Raw genomic sequence first — 27,848 nt, 5'->3', positions numbered from 1 at the left:
GCGTTAGCCTACACCAACATTATAACATGATCGCGACTATAGATAAACATCCTATCGAAAGAGTGTCCAAATGCTCAGTGTTAGTAATGAAGGTAGAACTGAATGGAACGTCGAATACAAGTCTCTAGACCTCGGGCATAGTTCTGGCGAATTGTTCGCAGAAAACCCCTGACAAATCGGGGCAGATGTCGCGTCAAGATCAGCCTATCTATGACGAGAAGGATAAAGCACATGCTTGGTCCCCCATTTGTATCGGCTGGGAATCTGTGCGTATCCGCAGCTCTTCATGAACGTGCGTGCCATCGAGCTACGCCGTGTAAATGGCGGAAGAGTTGAAGCAAATCATGCTCATGACACCGGGTGGGCTCTTCACCGATGTTGAGCTGCACGCGTCCCCAGCCTGCTCGGAAGAGTGTGTGCGCCCGCCGACGATATGGATCCTGCCATTGAGGAGCACGAGGAGCGAGTTAGAATACAGCTTCGCGAGTGTCAGCGCGACGCAGCCGTGGTATGCTTTGTGCGGCAACGCGAGGAAGAGGGCAAGGTCTACTGTTGCCGCCAGGGCTGACAGGCGGGAAGATACATGTTAGCGCGCGTGGGTGAATCAGTTGGGCTTTGAAGTTATGTGTACCTGTCAGCATGCCAGTCCCGACGACGAGCCAAACAAGCCTCGTTATAAGGGCGTGCATCTCAGGAAGCTTGCTGTCGCATTTTAGGAGCTATCGAGTACCAGCATGAGCACGCTTGTTGACGTTTATACGGAAGGTATCACAGACGTACGAAGAATGTCATGCACCCGGCAATGATAATGTCGCAAGCTGCAGTAGCAGCAAGCCATATCTGTGACGTGGGAATGTAAAGAGTTGCTCTGATAGTTGGGGATAAAGAGAGCCGTACAGTGCAACTGATAAATGCGTTGGTAGTGGCAAGATTCGCGATGCTGCCAATGATGAATGCTTGAGCGCCCGAGGCGATTGCAGAGGAGCCCTGGAGGAGCGCAATCTGAGACACCTTGAGCATCGAGCTGCTGGAACATCGCTTTTTCTGGGACATACTGCGGAGATGCCCAGGCCGAGCATCCTCGAGCCTGAGAGGATGCTGACACGATAGGCGTAGTGCATCTGCACCATCGCACTCACTATCGTCTTGGATGAGTACACGATGATAAACCTGACAAAATCTGCATTTACCAATACCACTGAATGCAGGCACTGCTATCCAGTCCAGCCCTCCCGCCTCTAAGGCTTCCAAGTTCCCGAACCCTCTCGCATACTCATGAAAAGCGTCAAACGTCACAAGAATGGTCTGCACCATCTCGATAAGATAGACGCTGTAGACTAGGGTCTTCATTGGCCAGTGATCCCTTGGGAACGCGATGTGGTACAAGTCTGCCGTGAGACATCATTGACTCTAAGTCGGTACTGGAGATTAGAATCATCGACGGCACTTACAGACTTGCACAGATAAGACACCGAATAGACCCCAGTTGAAGAGATAGCCCAGGAGCTGCAAATTTAACACCCATTTTAGGCTACGGCATGACGTGCCCCCACTCACCAATGGACCGGCACTGCCGATAGGAAGTCAGTGGTTGTAGCTTAGAGTGACAACGAAGCGACTTACATAGGAGCCATGTCTGCCGGGAGTGTCAATATTACATTCGCCATTGTGGAACACACGACCGGGGACGGGGACGGGGACGGGGACGGGGACGGGGACGAAGGATGAGGTAGAAAGCTCTAAGAGGCAATAATGCTTACATCTTATGCGACTTCCACAGAAAAGATCGAATGCTTCAACAGCACATACCTCAACCCGGCGATATCTGCCCTTGACAGTCGAACCGGATATTAGCGTTCCATGCCAGTGGCGGATATGGGAGCTTCTATGGCGATGTGTCCACCAGCGGCTGTGACGGCAAAGGCAAAATTGTTTCACGTCCTCCGTTACTCTGCGGTTCGCCCCGGAGCGCACCTTTGAGCGACGCGCCAGTCTTGGAGGTCAATTGCTGGCGAATTTCAGCACTAGACTATCGATTGTGAGGCCACCCAGCATAAATTCGGGCATAAACTGGATTCTGCTGCCACATGCACGTCTCCGGGGTTTGGATCCCCTGCGAAGCTGTGGCGGAGCTGCCGAAAGCGCCTAAATACCAGCGCCCATCTCTGAGAAAACATTTCCTTCTTTAGACCATGCCTCTCCTCAAGCGCAAATATCCAGTCACTGGGCTGAAGTCACTCCAGCAACGTCCTTCCTGTGGGTTACACAGCTGCACGTATGAGACTGTGGTGACAGTATCTGGGAGATATTGAACATCACGCGGGCGCGATTTCGGTCATTCGAGAATCTGATCGTTGAGCGTTGGTTTTTGTCTGACCATGTCATACAAGTCTCAAGATACTCCGCATCCGAGAATCTGACCATATTCTCTACACCCAAGAATCGTGAGTCCGCCCGTCAGAAATTCTGCGCCTAAGACTTGTGCAAATGAGTTTTTGTGCTCGCAGCACTGAACTGTGGGGAACTAGGCATGTCACTTCAGAGGCTCTTCACCATGACGCGAGCACATGTGTACGCGAGCTTGACAGCCGTGTTGATTTCAACCTACGTCCATGCCCGCCAGTATCCTGAGTGTATCGAACGCGTCTTTATGTCGAAACCGCGCAAATCCACCCTTGCCTCCTTCATCACCCCCCGAGTATGATCGGCCCACCAATCGTGTTTCGGTTCTGCCTCTACGCAACACCTTTGGCACATCATACACCTTGTTGAGCTTGCTGAATGCATCATGCCCATGTCAACCGCTCCGCCCGCATATACCGGCCGGCCTTGCTGAACTGCCCGGGGCTGATCAGGCTGCAGCTGACGACCAACTAGAGATGAACCCTCTAGGATCTATTCATGACCTCAGCTACCTAGCAATCCGCTCGAACAGGTATCTGACAACTAAGCTGGGCTGACTGGGGCAGCCAAGTCCACATTCTTCTGAGTGATCACTACCCGCGCAAGCAGAGATGCTCCTTGCACCCCCGGCGCCCTCAGATAGCTCTAGTACCAAAGCAGAACCTGATTTGGAGATGCAGTGGTCTCCTTGAGGATGACCACGATACTGGCAGCATACCGGTCTTGTGGGGGCAAAGGTACCAGTGAGCTTGATGATGGACCATTCTCCATCCCGCAGCCTGCTGCTCCAGCATCCGCCATGGCTCAATATCCTGCAGCCTAGGTTATACATATGTTCTACTGTAGTCTCCCGTCATTCAATGTGCACTTTTATGTATCGAACACGAACGAACGTGAGCTCTGAGGCTCTGTGGGCGCCATTCTGTTGCGGGGAGATCTCGGATCGGGGCGGATTTCGCATTGCACAAAATCATGATTTCGGTCGTACGAATCTCAGACAAAAACCAAGCCTCAAAGATCACGATAGTCCGGATCCCAAAATTTGCCAGATCTTGAGCTCCACAGTCTCATCCGTGCAGCTGTGTACCCCCCCCCCCCCCGAAAGCCCTCTGTACTGCCATTATCAGCACATATCGTGGTCCCATCGCACGCTCTCCATCTCGGAATCCTAGGTTCAGGCCGCGGCCTCAGGACTCGGCCGTGGCCGCCTAACGGGCAACTGAAGGCCCCGGTCACAGCAACTGAAGGGCGCACCAAGGTATGTAATTCACAGTTTGGTCCCGACGCAAATGACAGATTCAGTTGCTTATGTCAGGTCTGGATATGCTGCGTCACAGATTTCCCGCGCAAGAACGCAGGTCAGGTGTCCCTGCCAAGTCCGCGATATTCTCAAAACCATATATTACACCTGGTCTTACATGCACTAGCTTACAGCATCATTACAATGGCAGAGTCATCATAAACAAGCGCCCTGGCTAAAGATGTCCCAAGCATGGGGAGAGGTAGGTGGTGGTGGCGGCATGGCGGGACGAGGCGCGAAGCGCAAGCCCCATTTAGACGTCGAGCGTGAGGCCGGCAGACTTCTTCGCGGAGAACGACTGGCGGGTCGATATCACGTCAGTCACCAGCCTCTGCTGTAACAAAAAAAGGAGAGAGAGAGCGCACCTGGTCCTCCATCGGTATCGACTCAGGGTCCGTGTCGATATAGCGTTCCTCATGGACGTGCATACCGCCAAGCGACGTCGTCGTCGTCGTCGTCCCACACGATCCAAAGTCCACCGCACGGAACGTGCTCGGCGCGGCGCCAGTCCCCGCCGTCGCGCCGCCGGGCGCGCCTTTCACCGGCCCCGAGCTGTACGAGGCGACGACGCCGTGCGACGTGCCGTTCCGTCCGCCGACGATGCGGATGCGGCTGTTGAAGAGCACGAGGAGCGAGTTCGAGTACAGCTTCGCGAGCGTCGTCGCGACGCAGCCGTGGTACGAGTTGTGCGGGAATGCGAGGAAGAGGATGATGTCGATCGTCGCCGCCAGGGCTGGTGGGGCGTGCGCGCGCGCGAGAGAGAGAGAGACCGTGGTCGGCGTGCGTGCGCTATGGCGGGGAGAGGGGAGGTGAGGGCGCACCTGTCAGCATGCCGGTCTCGACGATGAGCCGGACGAGCTTCGTCACGATCGCGTGCGTCTCTGGGACCTTGGTGTCCTTCCTCAGAAGCTGGAGCGCGCGTCAGGGCGTCGGCGGATGCATGTGTGGAGGGCACCATAGGCGAGCTTACGAGATACGTCATGCATGCTGCGATGATCACATCGCAAGTTGCGCTACCAGCGAGCCATATCTGAGATATGGCGCACATTCGTTTAGTGCTCGTTCCGATGGCTAGAGATGTGGGAGGTGGCGCACCGTGCAGCTAGCAAATGCTTTGGTTGCTAGGTCCGCAAAATTTCCGATCTTGAATGCTTGAGCACCCTGAGCAATCGCAGAGGCACCTTGAAGCAGTGCAATCTAAAGCAATTTGAGCATCAGGCTATCAAAGAGTCGTAATCCTGGGACATACCAAAGAGATGCCTATGCCAAGCAACCTTGAACCCGAAAGAATGGTAACGCGATAGGCATAGTACATCTGCACTGTTGCACTTACTATTGATTTGGATAAGACATGCAGTAACAAGCTCGACGAAAGTTGAACTGACCAATGCCACTGAAGATGGGAACTGCCAGCCACTCCAACTGCGCCGACCCGAGTGCAGTCAGGTCCCCATAGCCTTTCGCATACGCATTGAAGGCGTCGTGAGTCACAAGGATTGTCTGTGTTGTCTCGATGAGGTAAACTCCGTAGACAAGCGTCTTGACTATGCGACTATCGTTCGGGAACGCAAGGTGGTACAAATCTGTCACGAGACACGGCCACTGTTGATTCAGCATTGCAGATTCGGCAAGTGTCCCTAACACTCACAAACTTGCACAGACAGGACACCGTACAAGCCCCAGTTGAGGAGGTATCCTATGAGCTGTTGAAAACGCTGTGAGCCGGAGTCGCAATGCGGCAATCTAATGCTTACCAACGGGCCGGCGCTGTCAGACGGCGACTTAGTGAAGATAGCCTGGGACGAACAGCGAGGCGACTTACAGGGGAGCCATGTCCGCCGGAAGGGTCTCTGTTACAGTCGACATTGTAGACGACTCTGCTGTTCAGCGATGCACGCCTGGATGTGCCGGGGGCTGGAGTGGAGGGCGTAATTGGCGTCTGGCTGCGTCTTATGCGAATCCCGCCGGAGGCGTCTGAAGCTTCTGAACCTGATCTCGCTGATTCCCCGGGCTGTTAAACCGGCGACGATTTGCAGTCCGATGCAAGAAGAAACAGTTGCGGCGGGTCGACGGGGCCTGGGAACATGACGCCCCAGAGAGGCAGTCCGCCGTTACGGCAAGGAGTGCAGTTGATATCATGTCCTCAATCATGACGTGAACGAGCTACGAGCTCTGCGAACAATGCATGGGCCGTGAGACTTACGTTGCGTTCTTTCCTTCCATGGGAGCGTAACTTTGCCATACCGTTCCTGATGGACACCACGCTCCCCCATTGGTTGACTCAAAGCCGTCGTACTCCACATCTTGCAATGCGATGCTAGTGCCGGATTTCCTGGTGGCTGAAGCGACTTCCCCACCGGCGCGTTTACCCTATAGCGCATCCTCGGGCGATACGCCCGCTATGTGCGATCATACCATGGGGCCGGGACCACCCCAAACCCTTGACATTAGCGCAGACTTCTCCCTACTTTGTTGCGTCTGCGATGGCTTGTCGACATGCACAAAGGGCAATTTGAAGGGTAAATCAAGACGATCGGTCGCCACCACGCCCGGCGCTCTCCGAATCCCTTGTGGCGGAGCGGCCATTCGCACGCTGTCGCTGCTGGCTGACAACCTTCTCCACACCTGCTCTTTGGTTGCCACAAAGCCGCCTCTTCCATCTAGCTATCACGAGTTACTCTCCCTTCGTTGGCCCCTGAGCATCTGTTGGGGGACGCCTCGTTGCTGAGAGAGCGCGGATCCTCTGTGACCGCTTTCCAACACGAACCTTCGCTCCACATCATCAGAGAAACTTTGCGCAAGCACACTACCCAATCAGCAATGTCCTTCCTAAAAATGAACCCCGGAGAGTCATCCAATTGCTTCCGGCACCATGCGGCTTCCATTGCATTCGAGAATCTGGGGTCCGCCTATATTTACGCCTGCCCTTCCCCCCAAGGCATCCGTTCATCAACATGCACACGCCTCTGATGTTCGGGCAGATGGCACAGTAACCCCCACGGAGCTTTGTCCCATCGATAAATTTTCTGATAGACTTCACCGATCCCGCACAGCAGCCCGTACAACGACGCCAGCCCCGGACCTGTGCGAGTTAAGCGTGCTCGCGCCGTTCCCACCCACGCCGCGAGCTTCTTCTGCGTCTTCAGCACGAGCGTCGCGCACGCTCTCGGCGCGACCATGTGGCCTTCGGCATGCCCATCAGCCGCGCCAGGTGTGGCCTCTGCATCGAAGCGCCTCCCGCAAGGTTTCTCAACGCTCCGTGCGCACCGAGGCGCAGGCTGCCTTGGCAAATCACACCGGGCCTCGTCCGCCGCAAGAACAAGAAAAAAAGGCATCGACGAGCTTCTCCGCGCTAGGACGATGCGAAGAGACCGGAACGCGCAGACCACGACGACCAAGTTGATCGCTCCGGCGACATCGCGGACGCCCGTTGCCCAGCCTAACACGTCCGCGCCGACAGAGCTTGTCTGGGAATCGGCCGTATATGAGACGACGGGCCCGACGGAATCCGCCGGGAGCGCGTCTTGCGCGCCCGTCACTCGTTCCGCGTCGTGGGCACCCTCGTCCCGAGGGCTGTGCAACAGTCATCTCCATAGGGTCCCCGACGCGGCTGTCAGGTGTGCTCTGCCGTGGCGTGGTCGTGCATCGCGGGATCCGCCTTCGCAACACAGCCTTTTGTGGCGATGCTGACGAACGCAAATGAAAAGCAAACCGTCGCCTATCCGGCTTGTAGTACTTCGCTGCCAAACGGCGCCACACATGCCAGCTCCGCACCTAGCTCTGGAACCCATATACCTCGAAGCAGAAGGCGGAAGGGGCGGAAGGTATGATAAAGTACATCACTTGAATGTCAAAGCGATACGCACCTTGTGGGCTTGAGGCGCGGCGCGATGGGGTGTATTGCAACCCCATTGACCGCGGAGCGCTGGGGAATGCGGACGTCAGGAGCCGCACTGTTGCGAACGCACCAATCTTGACAAATGCGCAACCGACAAGAGTGCCGAGATGAGGAGCTTGCGACCTGAGCATCAAAGAAAGGCGATATGCATGCTGAATGAGCTTCAAAGATGCCGCCTCAGCTGGGCAGGGGTGCGGTCTAGCTCAGTCGTGTATACACGTCAGTCCAGGAACGGTAGTGCGCACGAAGTCGTAGATCTGGTGCTTTTTCGAGTATCAGATCCGTGGGTTTGACGGCGTCATGTAGCCCAAGCATGTCTATCTCCAAGGTGAACTCAGAAGAGGCGAGCAGTGTGGGTGATGATGAACAGTTCTTCTGCCAATTGATCCACGGTCAGTTCCGGAATGCGGGGACTTGAGAACGGAGAACCGTGGGTTCTCAAGGCCCTATAATCGCAACAACGAAAGCTTCTTCATACACAGCAATATCTCCTGGGCCTTGCGTGATGCAGTCACCAGAGTCGCCTTCCAGCTACAGCGCAACGAACACTGATTAATTGGCCACTTGCAATTTATAGACAGAGGAAGTACGTACTCAATGTCTGTAACGAGGTACTCCAAAGACGTTTCGTGATAAGCTGCGGAGGTGAAGCATGAGCTATGACGGCGTCGCGTGAGTCTTTCTCATCCAGCGAAGACGACACCTTCTGCCAACGGGAGTTCCGGGATGAGCAAGCACATTGGTCAGAGTCATGCTTGTTACTTCAAGCAAAAAGCACAGCGTTCGTTCGCAAAGGCTGAATGCAGAAATCTTGCCTCATGAGTACCCTTTGTCGGATGAATTTCAAGAGGTCTGAGGCACTTGAAATTTGAAGGCTACGCCAGTCGGGTTAACGGAAGTGGGGGTTAGGGTTAGTACTTCTAATAAGGAAATACCGCGATTCCCCTGAGAAGCGCCCGCCTGTTGGGCTCATCGGATCGCTCTCGTCGCTCATTCTCGACTCTAAGACACCCGTCCCTCAGAGGTTGGCGACAGCCGCACGGGCACCGTGTCTCTCACCGTGCCCATCAGAATTAAACCCGAAAATACTGTTCCGCCTGTCCGACGCTTGTGACACAGTGAGTAACATTGAGGCATTTACGGATCTCTTTGCCAACCGTTACGAGGCAGGTCGACCACAGATTCTAGTGTTAGCGTGCTGATACTATAACACACACACTGAATCTGTTTCCATCTTCGACATAGACGTCCCAGGCGCGTGTTTACCACTCACAAGTTAGGATGAAAGACTGAAAGGTACGGTTCAGGCTACATGGGTCATACCATCGCTAATCCCAATCTCAAGTGATCATTCTCCTCCATACTCTGGAAGTGCACAAACGATTTTTCCATGCTGCAGCTAGGAGAATGCGGTTTGAGTGGCCCATGCATTGTAAGTTCTCTAACAAGTCGAGAATATCTTGCATGAGTAAACGAAACCCGAGCAGAGTTGCGAGCACGCGCACCGTCTGGCGGAGTCATTAACTTACATCGAGCCTACGCCGGGGCCCGGTGTGGGGAGGCATGTGAAGAGTAGTCTTCCAGTTGTGAGTGGCTTTATTTCCGCGATTATTTTGAAACGTATGAGCTAATGACAGCTTTCGTCAGATTTATTTCTCGACTGTTAATGTTGTACGTGTATCAGCGCCACAATAAATAACAGAACGTATCCGCAAAACTGTCGTCGAGGACGTGCTGCCGCTTGGGCTCGTTGCTCGCCAGGGTTTCCCGTCTATATCAACTAGAGGTGTATGGCCATTTACAATACCTCGTGAACATGCACGCCACCGAGCAGCGCGGCGTGAGTCGCGAAAGGGTCGTATCGAATTATGCCCGCGACGCCGGGCTGACTCTTCGCCAGCATTGAGTTGGATCCGTTTCCGGCCAGCTCGGAGGCGCGTAAGCGCCCGTCGACAATGCGGATGCGGCTGTTGAAGAGCACGAGCAGCGAGTTCGAGTACAGCTTCGCGAGTGTCAGTGCAATGCAGCCGTGATATGCTCTGTGCGGGAACGCGAGGAAAAGGACCAGGTCGATCGTCGCCGCGAGGGCTGGCGCACGGGCGCAAAAATGATGTTAGTGTTGGTGGGTTAGGTGCTGTGGACAGAGGAGGAATGGACTACTGGTACAGGTCACAAATTGTCACTCTTGTCACATTAGTCACGGTGTAGCCGCTGTCCTGGACCACCTCCGTCTTGTGTCCTTCGCCTTGACTTCAGTTTTCGTCTTTTCACCTTGTAGCTTTGCACTGAGGTGTTTCATATGTTGTAGTAATATAATGCGATTTCTTTGGTATTTATATGCGAGGAATATACGAAGGGGAAGCGAATGTTGATCAGGTGTCCCGAGGAGTGGTCCTATACTGTATCCGTGAACAATTATTGAGGACGCATTGCCGCTCGAATTTGTTGCTTGTCAGAGTTCTCCATCTGTATCGACTAAAATTGTACATTTATTCACAATTCCTCGTGGATATGCACGCCGCCAAGCGGCGCCGCGTAAGTCGCGAAAGGGTTGGACCGACTCATGCTCGCGACACCGAGCTGACCCTTCACCACCATTGAGTTATTCCCGTCTCCGACCAGCTCAGAAGCTTGAGCGCGTCCGCCGACAATGCGGATGCGGCTGTTGAAGAGCACGAGTAGTGAGTTCGAGTATAGCTTCGCGAGTGTCAATGCGACGCAGCCGTGGTATGTTTTATGCGGGAACGCGAGGAAAAGGACCAGATCTACCGTTGCCGCGAGGGCTGGCGCGCAGGGTGAAAAAAAGATATCAGCGTTCGTAACTTCTTGAATAGGTGCTGCGAAGAAGAGAGTGCGCACCTGTCAGCATGCCCGTCCCGACGACGAGCCGGACAAGCCTTGTTATGAGGGCGTGCATTTCGGGGTTCATAATGTCATGTCTCAGAAGCTGCCGAGCATCAGCATGAGTACGCATGTTGGTGCCGACGCGGAGAACAAAGTACAAAAAGCGTCATGCATCCGGCGATGATAACGTCGCAAACTGCAGTAGCAGCGAGCCATATCTGTAATGCGACAGTATAAGCACAGTTGCTCTGACGGCCGGAGACGGAGCGGACGGCGTACGACGCAGCTGATAAATGCTGTAGAAGTGGCAAGATTCGCAATACTACCAATGGTGAGTGCTTGAGTACCCTGAGCAATTGCAGAGGAGCCCTGAAGTAGTGCAATCTGAAGTACCTTGAGCATCAAGCTACCAAGATATTATCTTTTTTGAGACTTACTACAGAGATGGCTAGGCCGAGTATTCTTGAGCCTGAGACAATGCTGACACGGTAAGCGTAGTGTATCTGCACCATCGCACTCACTATCATCTAGAATGAGCATGTGGCGGGGGGCTTAGTGAAATATGTTTTACCGATACCACTGAAGATAGGCACTGATATCCAATTAAGCCCTCCCGCGTCTAAGGCCTCCAAGCTCCCGAACCCTGACGCGTACTCATTGAAAGCGTCATAAGTCACAAGTATAGTCTGTACCGTCTCGATGACATAGACACTGTAGACTAGAGTCTTCAATGTCCAGCGATCCCTTGGGAAGGCAATGTAGTACAAGTCTGCCGCGAGACATCGTTAGCTCCGAGTCAGCACTAGGAATTAAAATCATCATCAGCACTCACAGACTTGCAGGGATAGAACACCGAACAGACCCCAGTTAAAGAGATATCCTAGAAGCTGCAAAGTTGACATATAATGTTAAGTCATATCATGACACAGCATGCTCTTGCTCACCATTGGGCCATCGCTGCCAGTAGCGAGTCAGTGGCTGTGACTTAAGGCGACAGCGAAACGACTTGCATAGGAGCTATGTTCACCGGGAGTGTAACAGTTACTTTCGCCATTGTAAAAAGTGCTGACGGCCAGCAGTGTTATCCTAGATGTGCAAAACGGGTGAGCGAATGGGAGGAATGCTCCGAGTCCAAGAGCCCGGGTCTTATACGGCCTTCATCGAGAGTATCAGACGCTTTCATAGCACATACTTGATCTCGCTGATATTTATCCTCAATTATGGGGTCGCCAATGCCTCACTGGATGTAGGAGCGTTTATGGCGATGTGTCCGCTGGTGGCTGGGATCACACGATGGTTTCCTGGGAGGGAAATGATTCGAAGCGGCGGTGAAGGCGCAGCAGGTGCCTCCATTGCGCCGTCGCCACAGCAGCGCCCCCGCGACGATTGTGATATCGAGATGGATGACCGTTCGTTCAGATCGCGTTCGTCTCATATGAGCCAAGCACTAGCCGCTTAGTAAGCACGATCACGGAAGTAAGTTGCCAGTGGTATTTAACGCTAGAACGCCAAGCGCGATTCCGCGCAAGAAGTTCTGCAGTCCTGTAGCACTACTTATATTGCCACATACCCAGCTCCAGAGTCTGGAGTTCTTGCGGCGGAGCGGCAGTGCCGCACGCTCAGCGCCTATCCTTCGGCCCGGGCGTCTTCAGACATCTTTTTAAGAGCACAGATCTCTTGTGGGTACCGCCTCGTCCCAGCAACTTTCGCTTGGATCGGAGGTAACCTGTGCAAACCCAAATATTCAATTACTCCTGCAATCTAGTCTCATGGCGAGCTTCGTCGGACAGCTCACTTTGTTGCCATGCGCTAGCACGTCTTGCGGTCTGTCACAGCGAGACCTCACTCCAAGGCTGAGGCTCCTCACCAGGAGCATCTTGATCTTGCAGATGTGCATATGTGATAGATGGAAAACGTACCATTTTTTTCGTGCAGACGGTCGATGGTCTTCTGCGCCTGGGCGCCTGGGCCACCGCCATTTGACCATCGGAAAGTTCTTGACCGGTGTCACAAATCATTGCCAAGCTCGGCACTCTACAGGACCGGTGGCTTACCGTCACATGTCGCACCCACCGCTGGACTGGCTGTACTGATACAGTACACTCATGATCAAGCTGAGCAGTCTCACAGACGAGCCATTATGGTACGCTCGGATGACGGAACCTACGCCGGACTTCCAAAAATTGAAGCGTGGAAGTAGAGCAGCAGGCTGGAGAAATCGTTCGAAGTAATGGTGAAGGCACGGCCAGTCGAGATGGAGGCAACATTCGGATGGTGTTAATTTTATATGGTTACAGGAGAAAAACTCGCGCTACGCATAAGCAGAGAGAATTGAGAGAGGGTTAAAATGAGGAATAAGAACGCGCCGCCCGCCTTTGGTAACGGTTGACTCCGTGAGGGAGAGATTATTGGCCAATGAGAATGCGTCAGCTGTCTCGAAGATTTGACGCCCGAGGTATCAGAGAGCGCATCCAACTTGAGCCGCGCGCTGGCTGCTCAACATGATCACATATGATGACATAGAGACAAGAAATCTTATCTTAGAAGACTTTCCCCACCCCCAGCTCCGCTTTTAAAATATCCGCGGCCTATGCACATTTCAGTCTTCCACAGCACAAGGGTAAATAAGGTTGGTTACACACCTTCTCGCCGATGGCGTACGCCACAGACTGAGTATGGCAGACAAACTCCTGCAGGCTTAATCAGCACGGGCTTCGCGCTAGATGTCGATAGCACGGCAACTCACCATTGGTAATACAGAGAGATCCACCTGAAGAAAGAGAAAGCAACGTGAGGCAGATACAGTGCTAGTAGGAAGCCCACTTACGATGCGTAAGTTGGTCGTCCCATGCACCTTCAAGCGCGAGTCCACAACTCCCCCATCCTCGCGCGGCATCATCGCTGCAGTGCCCACAGGATGGTACACCTGCCTGCAGTTCTCCCTGATATACTCCACCAGTCCCTCCGTCCCCTTCTCGAGCTTCTCCTTGGATGGCATGACTGGTGCACACACGATGCGGCTCAGGGGCTCGCTCGCGTATACCTTAAGCCCGTACTGCAGCACACGCACGAGGAGCGCTAAGTCGGCATCGTTACTGAAGTAGTTCGGATCGATACGTGGCGGTGCTAGCGGGTCACCCGACGTGATGTGCACGCTTCCGCGCGAGAGCGGCCGAGAGAGCGCGCATACAAGCGACATGTAGCGCTTCCCCGGCTCTGCCGGCGGCGCGGTCGGCATGCGCTGGCGGCCGGTGTACATGAGCAGTCTGCGAGATGCAAGTTGAATATGTGACGCAGCAGGTGAAGAAAGGGGACGCACTCGGCTTGAGCCTGCTCCTTGTCGGCAAAGAGTTTTCTGTGGATTGCATATTGCTTCTCGAGGCCCGAGCGCAGCGCGGGCTGCACTTTCGCCAATGCATCAGTGCACTCCGCATACGCATGTGCCTGCCAGCTCGCGATGTCTTCTGGAGATCCTAGAGCGTCTGCGGAGAGGAATGCGAACGCCAGCGCAGGTATGGTGGCATATAAGCCCTGTTGCCGTTTGCTGCGTTCCGCCGTTAAATGAGATAACAGTGCCAGGAGAGGCGCAACTTACTATAGTTCTTCTTGCTCCTTAGCAAAAACAGGGTCGGCAAGGTCATCCGCAGTTCGCTCGTCGGTCTCGATCTCAACAATGGTGGTCATTCCAACGTGATCCTCTAGAACTTATTGAAAACCAGAGTAACAGAGCGCTGGTTGATAGCTTACGAAGGTTTTCTCCCACGCCAGGCAAATCGATTTTGACTTCGATACCGTGCTGCTTGAGTATTTCCGAGTTTCCAATACCAGACAGCTCCAGGAGCTGTGGCGTTTGATAGGAACCTAACAGAGAGTTCAGACCTCTATGCGACACAGAGAATAACGATGGTTAGCACCTGCAGCAAGTACAATGTCCTTTCGGACATTGTCGAGGTGCAGGACGATGCCGTCCTTGACAAACTCGACCCCGATAGCTTTCTGCAAGACGCCTTCTTGACCAAGGATTACCTGAAGGCATTTAAGACACTTTCGATGAGGAAGGCGGTCAGTGACTAACCTTTGTTACATGCGCACCAGTAAGCACTAGCAAGTTCTCGCGGTCCAAGTTTGGCTCTAGGTACGCCGACGCGGCATGGGATCGCTTCGCCGTAGTTGCGTCGACAGATATCAAGGACATCATAGACCCGTCATTCCTCCCGTTTCCCTGCTTGCGAATGTAAGCTGCTGAACGAGGTATGCATGAGATCACGAACCGTATCTGGATTCCGCGGAACGCCTAAATTCTGCAACGTATCATACAGGGTCGCGTGCAGCTCGTAGAACGTTGTACCAAATGATGTTTTGATTGGCCCTACGTGAAATGCTCATCAGGCGGTGCATGACGCAAGGGCGCGTGTCGCGCACCGTCACTGCCGTGGAACTTGGAGTCCGGGTCCGCTGCGTACTTTGCGGCATCTGATGGCGAGAGATCCTTGCGCTGAAGGGTTTCGCTCTGCAAAAAATGAGTCTAATCAGAGAACGAATCATTACCGGCCAGATGACAGTACCTTCTTCAGGTAATGAAGCATCGATTCCCAGTTCCAGCCTTCAGCGCCTAACTCTTGCAGAGCGTTCGCTTCCGCCTTGGAGGGACGGAACATTCCCAAGAAATTAATCTGTGAAGTCGGTTAGAAAACGACCCACAGCTTGCAGTTGTGGAATCTGCTTACCAGAGACGATCCGCCAAGGCCTTTTCCGCGGGGCTGCGGGACGGTCCTGTTGTTTGCGCGGGGTTGGGGGACGCAAGTAAAGGCCCAATCGTATTTAGGGATGCCTATGGCGCGACCTATATAGCCTAAGACACACAATCTCTGAGTGAGACTCAAGCTACTAAAGAGTCTGGGCAACTAACCAGGAACATCGATCTCGGGCGCAGATGCGTGATGCTCTCCTGCCTCGAGCACTGCCACAACAATATTCGAGTTCTCTGTCAGTCTGTACAAAGTTAAACACATCTTGACTCGCAGCGTGCATCCTCACCGAGCTGCGAGGGTCAAACCAGCCGTCCCACCGCCGACGATAATGTAGTCGAGCCTACGTGAGGCTAGCTGTCCGTATGTTACCACTGGCATCTTGATGGTTCTCTTCAAAGATTGCGAGTGGTTCGACAGTCACCTGGAGGGCCCGTATCAAGTCCTTGTATCGAGTATGACGTCTGTAAGTGCCTTCTCAGTTCGCACGATCAAGTAAAAGATGCACGGCCAGAACGGCAATATGCGGGCTTCATCGGATCGCACGGCATACCCACAATCTCGCACACTTCAGCTCTGCTACTGTACCGGAGAATTTCGCCTCAAGTCTTTGAGAAGATCGTTCAGAAGGTGCATAGTACAGCCTCGAACATCCGGGCGAATTTCATCCTCGGCCTCCTTCATAGTCATGAATAGAAAAAAAAATACAGCGTACCAATATCTTTGCTCTGCATTGCGGCTTTCTGGAAGCTCATCTCTCGCCCAGGTTTGCGGGCATGAGCCGAATGGTTCGTAAGTGGCATGAGAGCCGAACTTGAAGCAAAAAATCATTCGCCCAAGCATTAGCGCCAATCAATTGATCCGCCTCAGTGTCGGGAATGCTCGGGACGCTACATGCAAATGCTTCACTCTCCTTTTGACCACCTCCTACGTAGAGCTTCTTAGAACGACCATACAAGCTATGTACTGGCGCCACTCTCAATGTCAATAGCAAGTTATTACCTCCCTTGTTGGCATGCCCTTGTCGGAACGCTCGCAGGCCGTATGTGTTCGTTGCCGGACTAGTACTTAGCCGCTATAGCTCGGGATTCATGAGCAGGCAGGCAAGTGGTGGGTTTAATAACACATAAAGCATAGACTAACCGCGTTAGCTATGGCCACTCAGATATTTACAGGGTGCCTCTGTTTCGGAGGCACCACCTGCTATGGAATACGGCCCCCCGGTAGGGTCCAACAGGTACAGCCGATGGAAATTTACAAGGGCATCTGGTAACTATCATGTACGTTATATGATTCTACCCACGAAGTGCGGGCTAACCCATCCTGGACAGCGCGGTTAGCTTCCCAGTCCGAGGCAAGACCGGAGTTATGAGCGCTGCAGTCAGAACCCAACTTCCGGATCAGTAGGCGCAGCGTCTGTCGGTTTGCACGGAATATCATCCCCTGTGACCTTCTAGCTCTTAGAAGTAGCTACAAGCTGTCTAGACCGAAGTATTGAATTACTTGAGCGTATTGGTGGGTCAATTCCGTGCCAAACAGATCGCTAGAATTGACCGTAAACAAGCAGATCTGAAAGACGACTTGGATTGGCTGTTCGCTATACCAGGTTCTCGCTCTCCAAATCACGCTGAAGTTGCTGCTTCGTGTTTCGAATGCCACGGTGAATATCAATGGTTATAGTAACGGTACCAGCCGACGTAGCCACAATGTAAGATACACCATGTGCGTCGGACCTCTTCTTTGCTCACCCGGCTTCCGTAGAGCTGCTCCGGTGGTATAATTTTTCAAACAGTTCATAGCCTGAATTTTCAACCCTCTTATCTAGCTCCTTGGCGCACTCTTCAACTGGGGTCTGTACGGCGCGCTAGCCGTACAAGTTTGTGAGTCTCAGTTTCCTGTCATTTCCATAGCGCTGCCGCCTATGCCGATTCCTCTAGATATCTACCATCTTTCCTTTCCCAACGACGGATGGGTCGCACAGAGTCTAGTGTACGGCGTGTTCGCCGTCGACACGGTTCAGACGATACTCGTGACGAACGACGTGTTCAACGCCTATACGAGGCACTTCGGGCAGATCGAAATCCTTGTAGACATCCAAACCGAGTGGCTTGCGGTGCCCATCTTCAGTGGAATTGGTATGCTGCTCCTTCGCAGTTCGTCTTCTCATTTTGACACGTCTCGCGCAGTGAGCTGCGCAGTCCAGATGCATTATGCACGCCGAATCGGCATCCTATCCCGCTCCCGAGTGCTACAACTCCTCATATCTGCGGTGAGAGAGGTGAAGGTATATGGACCTACTCTACCTGACAATCGAGTTTTCCAGCTTGCCCTGACTCAAGGCGTGGCTGCAATCGTGACGGGTGTGCAGGCAAAAATAGCCGGGAGCTTCATCGACTTGCAAGAGGAAGCAGTCGTCAGCACCGGGGTACGCTTCCTTTTCACCTCTCGTCCTCTTGAGCACCCACTTCATCTTTCCCTGCGACAGATCTGGCTCGCGGGCAGTGCACTCTGCGACATCATCATTGCCTCTCTGATGGCTTACTTGGTAAGCGCAGAGCCGTCCCACGTAATAGTCTGGCGCTGGTTGATGTCCGTTGTACATCTCCAGCTGCTGCGTCACAACATCAAGGGGACAGACACGCGTGCGATCATCAACAGGCTCGTTCGGCTTATTATCGAGACCGGCACGCTGACAGGTGCGCTTTCTCTCCTCTCTAATAGATGTCCTTCGCGCTAATTCTAGGAGCCTCTAGCTGTCGCCGCGACCATCGATATCATCGTCTACTTTGCGCTGCGGAACGACGACTATCATAGCTGCATTGCAACGATTCTTGCGAAGCTCTACTCTAATGCGCTCCTCGTTCTCTTCAACAGCCGCATTCGCATTGTCGGCGGGCGTGCCGGCGTGTTTGCTAGCACGTCCGCAGCTGGCCGGAACGATCGCACGCGGTCGACAGGGCGCTTCACGACTAACGAGGACATGGGATTTTATGTGCCTTCTTCGGAGGGGACGACTGCCGATACCGATTCTGACGTTTTGTTTAGCCGCGATCATGTGCACGACGTAGGCCGGCCTAGAGTGGTCGTTTTGGAGGAGCGGCAGGTGAGTCGGCTTGTCACCGGCCTACCCAGCGACTTCTCAACGGATCTTACTCTTCGCTCTACTAGGTACCCTCACAAAAGGCGTCCGTCAACGACTATCTTTATCCTATGGAAGAATGTAGATAACAGTGATTGAAGCCCTCTGCGCTTAGTTCGACTTTGCTGATGCGATCGCGGAGATATATCTTTCTACTTGTGGTGCCATCGCACTCCTTCTCACATTCACTACGTAAGTATGCGCGAACGACTTTGCTATACGTGACCATAGATCGGAAAGATGGCTCCGCATGCACAGTTTTCCCCGGTTTTTGTGCACAGAGAGCTTATTTGACGAGGCAAGAATACTAGGTGGTCTCCATCGTCGGCGGGTGTGGCGACACATCATGAAAGGCATGCAGTCGTTTCACTAAGTAGACTCGGGCAAGAGCTACCATGTATTCCTGTGTAGCTCTATCTGGCTCTGAATAGCTCCATTAGCCTTGTTTTCTACGATTTCGCTGCCATTATGAACCCCTTAGCCCTCCAGAATCGTACCCACGAGCGCGCGTGTTCCTCAGACATAGGCTGAAGCTCTCGCATAGTAGGGCTAGATCGCCGGAGGTCCGCGGTGTCAAACGCGCTGCTGACTGGTCCCTCAACGTCCGGGACGCCCTCAACTAGTCCGCGATTCGCAGAGTCCAGGCTGCGGAAGAAACCCAAGATCTTAAGCGCAGGCTAGTAGGACAATCATGAGTTCATAGCTCCAATATGGCGAACAGGACTTACGAGGCTCTCAAGGTCCTGAAGTGTTGCGTTGTCCGCGTGCAATTCCAGCCCAGCGAGCCACTCTGCGTATGGGGTGGTGGGCAGGTCGCTTCCAAGCGCCTCGCGTATGCCCTTCAAGACGACGTCCCACGACGTAGGTTGCGGATGGACAACGTTCACTAGTGCGGGCAGGAGTGCTTCGTCTAGGATCCAGTCGACATATGCGCCTCCAATCGCGTCTAGCGGGACCCATGAGACGGGCTGATGGCATGGTCAGCATGGAAGGGAGATCTGAAGGGCGGACATACCCCAGACGTGGCGGGCAGACGCCCAAGTGTGATACTCGACTTCACCATGATCGGGAACCACTCGGTCGTGCCCCACGCGCCAGTATCTTTAGGCCCGCACGCCTGGCCCATCCGCACAATTGTTGCCGCCAGGCCGCGCTCCCTGGCTGCCTGCAGTATCTGTGGTGCATTCTCAGTGGGTATATCATCGTGCCCGATAAATATGGCCGCCTACCTTCTCGACCACGTATTTCGACGCGGCATACCCGCTGCAGGCACCAAAGTTCAGCTCGGGAAGGGGCTGCTCCGGAACGGGGCCTTTGCTGCTGTCCCAGCCGCGCGCAACGCCGACGGACGACGTCATGAGGAGCTTCACGCGGTGATCCAAAGATGCGCATATATCGACCAGCCTGCGAACGCCGGCGATGTGGTTCTCGAACGTCTCGACGGAAAGGTTGAAGTTGACCATCCAGGCATTGTGAATGATATGCGTGATGGACCGCATAACCTATAAATATCGCATCAGACGCCGCCCGCAGAGCTCACACGCAACGTACCTCACGGTACACCTGCTCGTCGAGCCCAAAGTGGTCGCGGGACACTTCGCCTTCTATGCAGATCAGCCTTGGGTCCTCGAGCAGCTTAGCGGGTAGGCCGCGGTCGGTGAAGGCGGTCTTCAAGCGAGTCGCGGCGTCAATTTCAGAAGGTCTGTTGAGCGCATACACCCTCTGTATCCGGCTCTCCGACAGGAGGCGGGCAAGAATGTGCGAGCCTATGTTTCCTGTTGACCCAGTCAGCAAGACCACGGGCATACCGGCCTCTGGTGTTGCATTGGAGATCTTCGCCGGAGGTATGTCCGCGGTGTATCTTGCAATGAGAGCCTCGACCTCTACTTTCAGCCTATCAACTGTCGATGTGTGGCCGTTGATAGTGGCAGGAACCACGAACAAAGCTAAGGTGGCGGCGAGGTCGTTGATTGCAGGGTGCTCGAAGATGAAGTTCGAGGACACGTTCTTCAGCGCAGCTTGCATAATGGGGTCGTCAGACGAGTGTAGAGCACCGATGATACGATTGCGAAGGAACGTCGCGCTTAAACTAAGGTTTACGAGGGCGAGCTTAAGCTGAAAGAAGGGAAGCTGCAAGATAATACTCACCTATCAAAACCCTGATGAAAGAGGTTCGTGGCGGGGTCTATGGTTTGCGTGGAAGCTACAGAGCTTGCACACTTGAGTAGCCAGGGCACAAGCACCTCCTCGTTCCAGCTCTTGGGTGGAGGGATGCTTTCGTCGTTCCTACTTTGCTCGATAGTCGAGTACCTTTGCACAATTAAGTGCATGACAGGCGATGAAAGACGAGTGCTCCTTACAGGTTATCTATCTCCTTCACATACAGTGACGTAGCTTGCTTTCGGATGATCGTATTCTTCGCAGATCGGGGCAACGCCCGTGCCGAGTCCGTGACAATGATCATTTCCTTGAACACCCTTGCAAATGCCGGAGCTCGCGCATTGGCTTCGTCCACGACTGGCCTGCGTTATGATTCAGGGACACTGCCCTCGAGATATAGATGCAACGTACCAAATCTTATTGCGAAATTCTGCGAGAGCGGCGCTGTCAGCCGGGTCAATGGCGTGGCTTGCGCTTGGCTCCACTAGGATGCCGGCCTGCTCACGCTCGCGGCCAAACATGACACACCCCGAGACGAGCGGACTCGAGATGATGTGTCCTTCCTGAGCTAGGGGGACGATTTTTTCGCCTGAGAAACAGTAAGTTCGCATGGATCGTGTTTGAGCGAATATCACTTACCGGTGCTTAGAGTGATGACGTCATCTTTACGACCAACGCTAGGAACATTACAATAAGATAACTTGTCCTAACTGCCATTATACTTGTATCGCTCACATCCGCCACAAGTCAGGCCTAGTCGGATGTCGCTCGAACAGATCGGCAGTCGCATACCCACTTTTACCAGGGATGTTGCCAACCCTGACCTTGAACTCGTCCGTATCCTAATTTCGCGTTTCTGCATAACTCCGAGAATTCGAACAAGGTGACCACGCACATATACGATCAGCTCATATGTCTCGTCACCCTGGGGTTCCATCTGTATATCGGGGACCTTCGAGAAGCGAAACCAGCTCCAGTCGAGCGAGTAACGCAGATCCGACGGCGGCACTTCGTCCCAGGACAGCAATGGGTTCCCGAACTCGGAGCCTCCGAATCCCGCGTAGAGTGGCACGCCAGCGGAGACCATCTTGTCGCCGATAGTGACCGAGAGAGGACCGCCACCATAAATCTGGCAGCACGTCAGCTTCGCCGGAGGATGTCATGGACGATGGGCATACCAGGACTTCAAGCGTCTGGAGGTAGTCGACCGTCTCAGGCGAGTGTGACCAAGTCTAGCCATTCTCACTTTATCAATGCGGTGATGTAGCTCAGAGATATGGACACACCTCAATAAATGAAGGCGTTGCGATGAGCCCTTCGCATTTGGCAAGCTTGCAGACATCTAGGATTGAAGCGGGGCTGGGCACAACTGGCGGCTTGGGATACTGGGGCGCATATACCGCCACGGGCTTCAAGCTACACAGTGGGAAGAAAATTTGCAGTAGCATACCCATAGAGTGGAACGTCGGCAACGCCATTCCGCCAAACCGAAGCTTGCGGCGGCCAGATCCGAATATATCTAGAAGTCCTCTTGAGTGAAGAGGATCGAACTGTCAGCTGAGGAAACCTTACTGCGTCGCAGGCTCTGAACTACCTGAATATGTTTGAATGGTACGGCCTTCGGGAGTCCAGTCGAGCCGGACGAGTGCAAATATACCAGAGGATCATCTAGAGAAACGGGCTTCCTACTTGCCGGATACGGTTCAAAGGAAGTAGCGTTCGCCAACACCCCTTGCGTAAGATCCGTCAGTACGACGTGCAGCATGGCAAGCTCCTCGAGCTGAAGCGTGATGCCCTTCTCGGTCACCGCTTCATTTACTTGCGTGATCAACGATGTCATTGGGGGATTAAACAGAACGCGGCGGCAGGCAGTGGCTTGCAACAAGTGGCAGATGCCCTGAGGGGAGTTCCGCGGAGATATGGGGAAAGGCTATCAAACTCTGACATTAATTGCGTGTACGTAGGCCAGAGTCCACGATACGCACGACAAACCCAGCCCTCAGTATACCCAGCATGACTGCAACATACACGACGTTGTCGGTGTGTAGAACGATGGCAAATACCTCGTTGTCAAGCTCTTGTTTGCCAGGACGCAGTTCTGAGGCAATTCGATGCGTGGCTACTGCCATTTCCTTGAACGTTACGGCCGCAAGCCCTCCATCCGATTTCGGAGAAGGATATACCAGCCATGGCCTGTCGGGGTTGTGCTCGGCATGAAAGTCGACAAAGTCGAGCAAAGTGAGAAGGGTGCCGTCTAGAGGAGCGGGCAGTGGTTCCATCGTGAAAATCGACGTTCACAAAATTCCCTCGCATCGATGGATGCTAGTTATATATCGCGGCCGGCTACCCATCTGAAACATGTCTGAGTCGGTGAGCGGCGGAGCAGCCGATGGAAAGTACTGCTACTGTATAACACTATACCGTCTGTTTTCTGGCTCCGAGATGAGACAGAAGTTGATAGAAAGCTGGCTGGGGTAACAGAAGCACCGTCTGCACGTGCTTAGTAGCTGGTCGCAGATTGTGATACTTACCTACTACACGGACCGAGATTCGGCACTCGGGAGTCGGGACAGCATTGCAAGATCATGAGCACTCTCTGTAGTCATATATCTACGCGTACCGCGTAAAAGGCTCGCTATATTCAAGGTGAGTGTCATGACCATCCGTGGGGCTCTCGATGGAACAGGCGACAAACGAGTCGTAAAAATTCTAATGGACATTACGTCATCTCATAAACGCCGTCTCCAACCCTAACCTTATCACCCGCTTCGCATACGCCTCACACTGGGCCCTAAACTCCCGCGTGAGGACCTCGTCTTCCCTGCAGACTTCTCCCATTAGCAGCATGGGGATCCCCAGTGCCCAGCCGATGCACACCCCGGCGAATATCCAACTCACGGCGATGTCCCAGCCGACGCACTCGCTGGACCAGCTCCCCGGCCCAAGAAATTGTGCAGATAGCGCCAATGTATAACACTAGTGCACCTACGTAGCTCGTATGGCGGACAATGGCGTACGGCCCGGTGGTGATGAGAACGTGCCCCTTCTTGACCGCGAGCTCCCAGGTAAAGTTGGCCCTAGTGCTTGGCAGCGGGACAGGCGAATGCAGCTGCCTATATGCATGAAGAAGCAGCCCACGAGCCATGCTGTGGCGAAGCGGGCGTTCCTGCTGCCGTCAGGGTGTCGCGCCAACAGCGGCAGGCAGGATTTGGCTTGGGAAAAACGCAAGGCAGGACGCAGCAAGGATAACCGCGTTCTCACAAGCCGCGTTCGGCCAATTATACATCGTCTAAGCAGACTCAGTCCTGGTCATCATTGATCACATAAGAGAGCTCACGTTCTGCACCAGGACTGGCCGCCGCATAATCGTCTTCCGTACCATCGTGTCTCCCACGCTTTCGAACTTCTTCATCTCATCTTGGCGCGGGGCGGTGTCGACGAACTCTGCGCGAGTACGGCCAGGTACATCGCAGACCAGAGCAGTGGGATTTTCAGGAGAGGGGAAGCGGAAGCTGTCAAAAACCAGGACATCACGGTGTGAGTATGAGAACAGCAGCTCGACCTTCTCAGGCAGCCCACAAGTAACAGTGGAAGTCATGGGAAACTCGCATGCCCGAAGCAGATCCCGCCAAATTGCGCACATGTCGGAACGACATTGGGATATGCATTGCCAAAAAGGCTCATGCCGACGGTTGCTGGTGCCAATAACCGGATGATGGATAGCTGGCCACTAACCGACAATAAAGTCGAGGAACGTAACTTCTGCCGCACGTGCCTAACAGGTACTTGCTACACATATCGCTAGGTGGTAGGTGCAGTTTTTTTTTGCTTGCATAACCAGCCAAAAGCTAGGCGAACAAGAACCTGTGTTTAACCGGCTTTCATTCGAGAAAACTTGGAGACAAACCTTCTTTTTCCGCTAGTTTCATCGTGTTTCAGCCTCTTTTGGCTGGTCTTGCACCAATTTACACACCATTTTACCCCAATGTACCACCGGGGAACAATTGGTTCTTGTCTTCCCAAATTTGGCCGGGTTTCTTCAAGAACAAAACCGTGCTTACCACCCTGTGTATGCGTTCGGTATCCTGAGTATGTCTAGATATAGAATAGGGCTATGCATGATTAGAGAAACATCACTCAGAATGCAGAAGAGGTGCATTGAGGCATGTTCTGGAGGAGAGGACGCTTTAAGGAGAAGGGTTAAAAGTTATTCTGTGCAGTACCGCCGTCCCCCTGCCGAACGATTGCTGCTGTCAGATTAGCCACCCACGAGCTTGATCCGCAGAAATCGAGAGGCTTCGCCGGCAGCGGATTACCGACGGAGATGACTAGGCTCGAGGACGGAGATACGGGGAACAGCTCGGCTGTTGTTGCAGTCCAACATGAGGCCGACATAAAGCGGGCGAACCCTGCCATGGGCGGTAAACGTTCGATGGCCCGGAATTTCCCGAAACAGTTGTGGCGTATTCCTTTCCGAGACCGGTGCTGCGCTACAGTATCGGTCGTTTCGCCAGCATCACTCTGGAGTTCGGAAGAGGGCGAGTTACGGTACTGATGTCAGACTAGCTGCACATTTCTCTCTCTACACATTTGATGCTACGGCACTCCTGATTCTGTCGGAAAAGCAGCAGAGTTGCGTCATGCACTGCAGAGTACGGTGGACGAAACTCGTCTGATACGCCGAGTTTTAACTGTTCCAATTAAACCGTAGCATCTGTCGCGGGCATGCAGGTGATATAGTAACACAAGATCTCCATTATGGTTTGCCAAGCAGCTCACAATTGCCACAGAACACTGCCCAGAGATGCTTTCATCCGGTATCTCAAACGCCACGGCCCTGGGAAACTAATCCCCGATCTTCTGCCTTCCTCGGGGCATGCAAATTACATCACTTTGATGCATTGAAAGCATTCGTACGCATATATACATTCTTTCCTCGACGAACAGCCTCCCGTGGGTACGCTCGACTGTGCATGTGAGACTTTTTCCCCCGTACAGCTCATTCATCAGTGGATGTGCTCGAGACATCGTCTCGCTTGCCGCCACAATCTGGGATGCGCAGCCCAGCGCGCTCTACGACGTGTAACAAGTCTCGGCTTCTCAGCCCCATCCCCGTCGTCCTCGAAGACATGGCTCTTAGAAGAGCGCGCGGAGCATCCATGCCAACAGTGTCCATCGCACCAAGGACCCAAGGCTGTGGTACGCTGGCGCACTCCCCCCGTGATGAAACGTGTATATTACAATTGGGCTGAGATGGTTTCATAAGCGCACGCTCTTGCTCGTTCCCTCCCCCTCTCCTGACTGTGCTAATGGCGAGCAATGCGACTGTACCGACAAATTTGGCTCCCGTGTACGCACTGCAATTATTCCCACGTCATACTATTGACTAATCATCACACAGTGCAGGGCCTCTCGTACGTCACGCATAGCTTATAGCTCGTTGTTTTTTCTGAAGCAGAGTAGCTCTTGGGTAGTCTGTTCAACTGGGGACTGTACGGCGTATTGACTGTGCAGGTTTGTGAGTGCTATACAGTTACTGTCCAAGTCTTATAGTCAATCCCAAAAAATGCAGTCCTCTACCACTTGGCGTTTCCTGACGACAGATGGACTGCCAAGAGTCTCGTCTATGGCATATTTCTCCTTGACAGCGCGCAGACGTTCATCGTCACAAGCGACGCGTTCGACACGTACGCGCGGCATTACGGCGATAGCGCTCAGCTCTTGCAGCAGCATAACGAATGGCTCGCAGTGCCAGTATTCAGCAGCATCGGTGCGTTTCTTGCTCCGAAGTATGATGTCTTGACGGTAGATCCTGATGATAAGCTGGCAGTTAGTTGTACTGTGCAGATGTACTACGCGTATCGGATAGGGTTCTTGTCAAAGTCGAGGCTGTTGATGGCGGGAATAAGCCTAGTGCGTCTTTGCTTAGGCGGGTTCTGGACGCTATTGACTCGTGTCTAAATCGTTCAGCTGGCAATCTTGCAAGGCGCCGCCGGTATTGCGACCGGAGTGCAATCGGCCATCATCAGTAGCTTTGAGGAGCTGGAAGCAAGGGCACACTCCGTGACCATCGTATGCTCCATAATTTTTGCCGCACCATTCTGCTGAACCGCGTTCATAGCTGTGGCTAGTAGGCAGCGCGGTCTGTGACGTCGTCATCGCAGCGACCATGGCATACCTCGTGAGTTTCCACGTCGCGCGCTCTCCCGTCGCATGCTGACGCCCCAGCAGCTCCTGCGCGCCAACACCAAGTCCTCCGAGACGCGCGCGATGATCACGCGGCTCGTACAGATCATCATCGAGACCGGCACGCTCACCGCGTTCGCGGCCGTGCTCGTGCTCGTGCTCTACGTCGCGCTTCCCAACCGCGCGTACTACACCGCCGTCGGCGCCGTGCTCGGCAAGCTCTACTCGAACGCACTCCTCGTGCTCTTCAACAGCCGCATGCGCGTCAGCGGATCCCGCGCCCCGCCGTCGACGCACACGCGCGGCCCATCCGACGACGCCACTCGTGTGCACCGTCCCGCCGCGCGACTTGGCGCGAAGGCCCTCGTGAGCTTCGGCCGCAGCACGCCAGAGGCCACCTCTCCCGACCTTGGCGGCGTGCACGTTGAGGAGCAGGTGTGGGTGCACACAGATGACATTGAGATGAAGAATCCGGTGGGTGGCCCCAAGATGACCGGAGGGAGACTTGCATGCCAACTCACGCGTTCTCGACTCATTTCTCGCAGATCTCCGCGCATGTTGACTTTGGGGGGAAGAAGCATGCTGGACTTGCCGAGTCTCCATAAATTATTTTGCCTGTGTATCACTATTCTTGCTGTCCGTAAATTATATACACTACCATGTATAAGAATTATCTGTTGTTGGATACCCGGGAGACATGAAGCTACGACTATTCGACGTATAATCGGACTCTAATAATCTCGGGCATTCCGGCATGTACGCTTGCAACCAGACCCCACGCGATGTTCGCCTAGTGACATCTACGGCAGCTTAAGCTGTCTCCCGCTCCGGTAAGCCCCTCCGCGCCAAAAGTGTCGGGCGAGCTGGCTTGAGATATACTCTGTATCTTGGAGCTTTCATTGCTTGGCTTGCGGACGAGACTCAACATACAAGCGCAGTAAACTATGTGCAAGTACCAGAACTGTCCTCATGTTCAATTGCTCCGTCGTTAGGTTGAGGCCGTACTACTTGCGTTCAGTGCGCTGAAGACGTTCCTCCCGACTGTCGATCCCAATGTCAATGTAACGGTTGTGGTCAAGGAGATTTATCACGATTCTGGAAGCGTATGAGAGTGGTATCGCGACAGACGACGTTCGGCGCCGATGTCGGTGGACACGGTCGCGACAAGCC

At 53.8% G+C, this 27,848-nt stretch overlaps 8 protein-coding genes across 8 annotated transcripts; 2 read left to right on the top strand and 6 right to left on the bottom strand.

The window, feature by feature from the left end:
* PHACADRAFT_211519 (uncharacterized protein) lies at positions 1–1,750 on the bottom strand. The gene is made up of 9 exons (XM_007398536.1): positions 1,624–1,750; positions 1,558–1,570; positions 1,452–1,506; positions 1,191–1,388; positions 1,056–1,138; positions 898–1,002; positions 781–840; positions 632–719; positions 1–564 (listed from the first exon to the last, which is right to left on the bottom strand). The coding sequence occupies exons 1-9, from the start codon at positions 1,665–1,667 to the stop codon at positions 308–310; spliced, it is 903 nt and encodes a 300-aa protein (XP_007398598.1). The 5' UTR covers positions 1,668–1,750; the 3' UTR covers positions 1–307.
* A 2,066-nt stretch (positions 1,751–3,816) lies between these two features.
* On the bottom strand, positions 3,817–5,593 carry PHACADRAFT_260480 (uncharacterized protein). Its single transcript, XM_007398535.1, has 10 exons — positions 5,526–5,593; positions 5,458–5,470; positions 5,352–5,406; positions 5,089–5,286; positions 4,953–5,035; positions 4,799–4,900; positions 4,674–4,733; positions 4,525–4,612; positions 4,069–4,436; positions 3,817–4,001 (listed from the first exon to the last, which is right to left on the bottom strand). The coding sequence occupies exons 1-10, from the start codon at positions 5,534–5,536 to the stop codon at positions 3,957–3,959; spliced, it is 1,023 nt and encodes a 340-aa protein (XP_007398597.1). The 5' UTR covers positions 5,537–5,593; the 3' UTR covers positions 3,817–3,956.
* Positions 5,594–6,998: 1,405 nt separating this feature from the next.
* On the bottom strand, positions 6,999–8,136 carry PHACADRAFT_260479 (uncharacterized protein). The gene has a single exon (XM_007398534.1). It carries the CDS (start codon positions 7,730–7,732, stop codon positions 7,478–7,480), a length of 255 nt encoding a protein of 84 aa, XP_007398596.1. The 5' UTR covers positions 7,733–8,136; the 3' UTR covers positions 6,999–7,477.
* A 1,097-nt stretch (positions 8,137–9,233) lies between these two features.
* PHACADRAFT_148756 (uncharacterized protein) lies at positions 9,234–11,358 on the bottom strand. The gene is made up of 6 exons (XM_007398533.1): positions 11,278–11,358; positions 11,017–11,214; positions 10,879–10,965; positions 10,604–10,731; positions 10,461–10,548; positions 9,234–9,689 (listed from the first exon to the last, which is right to left on the bottom strand). The coding sequence occupies exons 1-6, from the start codon at positions 11,345–11,347 to the stop codon at positions 9,400–9,402; spliced, it is 861 nt and encodes a 286-aa protein (XP_007398595.1). The 5' UTR covers positions 11,348–11,358; the 3' UTR covers positions 9,234–9,399.
* Positions 11,359–12,735: 1,377 nt separating this feature from the next.
* PHACADRAFT_260475 (uncharacterized protein) lies at positions 12,736–15,615 on the bottom strand. Its single transcript, XM_007398532.1, has 15 exons — positions 15,483–15,615; positions 15,355–15,437; positions 15,173–15,297; positions 15,011–15,118; positions 14,868–14,955; positions 14,717–14,814; positions 14,521–14,667; positions 14,360–14,471; positions 14,193–14,306; positions 14,041–14,143; positions 13,765–13,989; positions 13,273–13,711; positions 13,192–13,215; positions 13,088–13,135; positions 12,736–13,033 (listed from the first exon to the last, which is right to left on the bottom strand). The coding sequence occupies exons 1-15, from the start codon at positions 15,572–15,574 to the stop codon at positions 12,986–12,988; spliced, it is 1,854 nt and encodes a 617-aa protein (XP_007398594.1). The 5' UTR covers positions 15,575–15,615; the 3' UTR covers positions 12,736–12,985.
* A 905-nt stretch (positions 15,616–16,520) lies between these two features.
* PHACADRAFT_125904 (uncharacterized protein) lies at positions 16,521–18,506 on the top strand. Its single transcript, XM_007398531.1, has 10 exons — positions 16,521–16,708; positions 16,761–16,901; positions 16,955–16,967; positions 17,019–17,073; positions 17,131–17,328; positions 17,380–17,462; positions 17,517–17,618; positions 17,679–17,738; positions 17,802–17,916; positions 17,947–18,506. Exons 2-10 carry the CDS (start codon positions 16,864–16,866, stop codon positions 18,429–18,431), a joined length of 1,149 nt encoding a protein of 382 aa, XP_007398593.1. The 5' UTR covers positions 16,521–16,708; positions 16,761–16,863; the 3' UTR covers positions 18,432–18,506.
* Positions 18,507–18,663: 157 nt separating this feature from the next.
* PHACADRAFT_148746 (uncharacterized protein) lies at positions 18,664–22,966 on the bottom strand. The gene is made up of 15 exons (XM_007398530.1): positions 22,478–22,966; positions 22,065–22,422; positions 21,779–22,011; positions 21,671–21,724; positions 21,388–21,621; positions 21,228–21,334; positions 21,132–21,169; positions 20,904–21,081; positions 20,693–20,854; positions 20,481–20,642; positions 19,884–20,421; positions 19,562–19,834; positions 19,348–19,506; positions 19,052–19,300; positions 18,664–19,009 (listed from the first exon to the last, which is right to left on the bottom strand). The coding sequence occupies exons 1-15, from the start codon at positions 22,769–22,771 to the stop codon at positions 18,782–18,784; spliced, it is 3,267 nt and encodes a 1,088-aa protein (XP_007398592.1). The 5' UTR covers positions 22,772–22,966; the 3' UTR covers positions 18,664–18,781.
* Positions 22,967–25,549: 2,583 nt separating this feature from the next.
* On the top strand, positions 25,550–27,318 carry PHACADRAFT_260469 (uncharacterized protein). Its single transcript, XM_007398529.1, has 9 exons — positions 25,550–25,842; positions 25,894–25,906; positions 25,956–26,010; positions 26,065–26,262; positions 26,323–26,405; positions 26,463–26,564; positions 26,614–26,673; positions 26,724–27,152; positions 27,224–27,318. The coding sequence occupies exons 1-9, from the start codon at positions 25,802–25,804 to the stop codon at positions 27,281–27,283; spliced, it is 1,041 nt and encodes a 346-aa protein (XP_007398591.1). The 5' UTR covers positions 25,550–25,801; the 3' UTR covers positions 27,284–27,318.
* The last annotated feature ends 530 nt before the right edge of the window (positions 27,319–27,848 follow it).

The sequence above is a fragment of the Phanerochaete carnosa genome (genome assembly GCF_000300595.1).
Source record: "Phanerochaete carnosa HHB-10118-sp unplaced genomic scaffold PHACAscaffold_8, whole genome shotgun sequence".
In the NCBI taxonomy this organism is placed as follows: Eukaryota; Fungi; Basidiomycota; class Agaricomycetes; order Polyporales; family Phanerochaetaceae; genus Phanerochaete; species Phanerochaete carnosa.
Note: the sequence above shows the minus strand (reverse complement) of the source record. Positions and strands in the feature narration are given on the sequence as shown.